A 3,341-nucleotide genomic window follows, 5' to 3' on the forward strand; every position below is an offset into this window, starting at 1 on the left:
TGGATCATGCCATGTCTACTTTTCTTCTCAGGTAGGCAGGAGTTAAGGTTGGGTTTCAGTTAAAGAAGCCTTCAGAAGTACTTAAAGGATTCCAACCAAAGTCTAAGTCACAGAATTAGAGAATGTAAAAGCCAGAAGATGTTGAGAACATCTGACTCAACCACCTCGTTTTTATCTGAGAGAAGTTAGGAAATATACTCAAAGTTGCACAGTTAATGAACTTTAGAGGCAGAAGGCAAACCTGTTCTGACTCCAAGTCCAGAACTCTTTCCACCAAATCACTATTATGCCTCTCATCCAGTAAATGTTGAATGGCCAGGGGATAGTATTTATCCATCTCCAGAGTTACTCCCATCATTTATGCAGCATTTACATTCTTTTTCCCCACAGATTAAACCCATGGAATAAATGGCAAAATTCAACTTCACACAAGTGACTGAATTTATTCTAAAAGGGATCACAGATCGCCCTGAGCTCCAGGCACCACTCTTTATGGTTTTCTCAGCCATCTACATAGTCACAGTGGTAGGGAACCTTGGATTAATTATATTAATCAGGATTGACTCTCGACTTCATACACCTATGTATTTTTTCCTTAGTCATTTAGCTTTTGTTGACTTCTGCTATTCCTCAGCCATCACACCCAAAATGGTGGTAAATTTTGTAGTGGAGAAAAATACCATTTCATTTAATGCTTGTGCAACCCAACTAGGATGTTTTCTGACATTTATGATCACTGAGTGTTTCCTTTTAGCATCCATGGCCTATGATCGTTACGTAGCTATTTGTAATCCACTGCTTTACTCAGTCATTATGTCTCAGAAAGTCTCCATTCAGTTAGTTGCTGTTCCCTATATATACAGTTTTTTGGTTGCATTGTTCCATACAATTGTTACATTCCGATTATCTTATTGTGGCCCCAATGTCATCAATCATTTTTATTGTGATGACCTTCCTCTCTTGGCCCTGGCCTGCTCAAGCACCCATACAAAAGAGATGTTGATTTTTGCCTTTGCTGGGTTTGACATGATTTGTTCTTCATCAATTGTCCTCATCTCCTATATTTTCATAATCACTGCCATCTTGCGTATCCGTTCCACAGAGGGCAGACTCAAAGCTTTCTCCACCTGTGGCTCCCATATGGTGGCTGTCACCATTTTCTATGGCACATTGATCTTTATGTACCTACAACCAAAGTCAAGCCACTCCCTGGACACAGACAAAATGGCATCAGTCTTCTACACAGTGGTGATCCCCATGTTGAACCCTCTAATCTACAGTTTAAGGAACAAAGAGGTAAAAGAGGCCCTGAAGAAGGCTCAAGCTAGAGGACATGAAACATTAAAGATGCTTCAGTCCAGAATGTAAAAAGGGTGTTTGAAAAGCGGTTGAGAGGACATTTCCTTTTACTTATATTGCTATTAGTAAGTTGACTTCTGTCACTCATTCTTTAAATCTTCAACACATCAAGACTTTGTCTTGACAAAAGGTAAGCCTGGACTTTGCAAAGGGTTGCAAGATTTCAGAGGTGCCAGTCTGGACACTCCTGACCTCAAAATATTACCTCTACTACTTGCCATTTCAATATTACAAGAAGCCTTGATGTTTATATGAATATTCCTTCCTTTACAACTTAACAGATAGTCTTGGAGAGCTTGTTTTACATAAGGAGACTCATCATTCCATAAGCCACCTGGTGGTAGAGTCAAATGAGCAGACTCTAGAATCAGAAAACCAAGTAGCAGTCCGATGCTGATGAGGCAAGTTTGCCTGACCTGGACAAGTTCTTTAACTTTCCTGGACCTCTGTTTCCTCATCTGTAATGTGGAGGTTAAACCAATTGGCCTCTGGAGATGCTTCAGGCTCTGCAGTAGATCTATGTTCCCCATGAGCCTGATTGAACTTAGCTAGGCTGAATTTCAGATTCAGAAAATGCCAACTATAGTCATACAACCAATTACTGATGACATTCTAGCATTGGAGAGACCGAATGATTTTATCCCACCACTGTTGTACCTTTAAAGAACGCAGGTTGCTTCTGCTCCCTGATAAGACAGCAGTGGAAGAACACTTGATATTCCTTAGAATTCCTCCATCAAAGAACGGTTGCTTTTCACTGGGCAAGAGTCTACCATAAAAAGGCTGATATCCTTGGCCATAATTAGATCATACTTGATCAAAAAGTGATTATTAGCTCTCTGTGAATAGAGGAGAAAAAAGAAAAGTGCCCTGCCAACCTCATAATTTTCTCATGAAGCAAAAATGAAACAATAATGTGAAAATGCTTTTAAAGTATGTCACATGTGACAAAAAATAAAATCATTATTAATTCCACGCAATGAATAAAAATGTTAAAATGTTTTTGAACTATGTCACATGCAACCAATAAAAAATAAAACCATTTTTAACTCCATACAATAGACAAGAGATCACATATTATATGGATATTTATTATTTATGGATAAGATTACAAAAGGTCAAACTCCCTCTGTCCTGGAAGAAATTTTTATGAAGTTTGCTGTCCATATTAATCTTTTCAGCCACAGGATGATTTGGTAACCTATGGATCATCCATCGTGCATGAGCTTTGAGGTTCCTTTTGTGTCTATATTATTTTTTGTAATGGTTTTGGGTTTTAAATGAACCAGTTATGTATTGTATCAGCTTTAATTCCATCTAGAGGTGTATTTTTGTCAAGATAGCTTGGGAAAAGATTAATGGGAATACTTTTATTGTGAAATGACATTTTTTCTAATCCCATTGTTGATTCCTTCTTTCTGCAGTTACCTTTCACTTACAAATTGTGTACATATTCACATAAATGCATACATATTATAGATAGATACAGATATAAATATACAGATAAATCAATAGATATGCATTTTCACACACACACACACACATATATGTATGTATATATACACACACACACATATATATATACATATATATATGTCTCTACCTAGAAAGTATGTACGTGTGTGTGTGTATGTTTAGTTTCAGGTGCCATAGTTTAAGGTCATCACTAAGCTACAAAGCACCCAGAAAAGAATCACCAAAATGTACCACAGTGAAAGTCCTTGAATCCATACCGTTTATGAAGCAAGTAAAGAAATTGGGAATACTTAGCAGGGAAAAGAGAAGAATCAGAAAAATTGGAGAGAACCAGTAGCAATAGGTATAATTAATGAGGAAGGAAATTTAAGCTTCAAATCAGCGTAACAACGACAATTTCTTAACAATGAGAAATGTTCAAAATTGAAATAAGCTACCTCAATAAGTAAGGAGTTTCCCTGCATTGGAGGTCTTCAAAGGAAGTTGAATGTGCCAAAATATAAAAT

The 3,341-nt window shown here is 37.1% G+C and overlaps 1 protein-coding gene across 1 annotated transcript; it reads left to right on the forward strand.

Moving 5' to 3' along the window:
* The first annotated feature begins 396 nt into the window (after positions 1-396).
* On the forward strand, positions 397-1,368 carry LOC118855083 (olfactory receptor 1038). The gene has a single exon (XM_036765204.1). It carries the CDS (start codon positions 409-411, stop codon positions 1,366-1,368), a length of 960 nt encoding a protein of 319 aa, XP_036621099.1. The 5' UTR covers positions 397-408.
* The last annotated feature ends 1,973 nt before the right edge of the window (positions 1,369-3,341 follow it).

Source organism: Trichosurus vulpecula, chromosome 6 (assembly GCF_011100635.1).
Source record: "Trichosurus vulpecula isolate mTriVul1 chromosome 6, mTriVul1.pri, whole genome shotgun sequence".
In the NCBI taxonomy this organism is placed as follows: Eukaryota; Metazoa; Chordata; class Mammalia; order Diprotodontia; family Phalangeridae; genus Trichosurus; species Trichosurus vulpecula.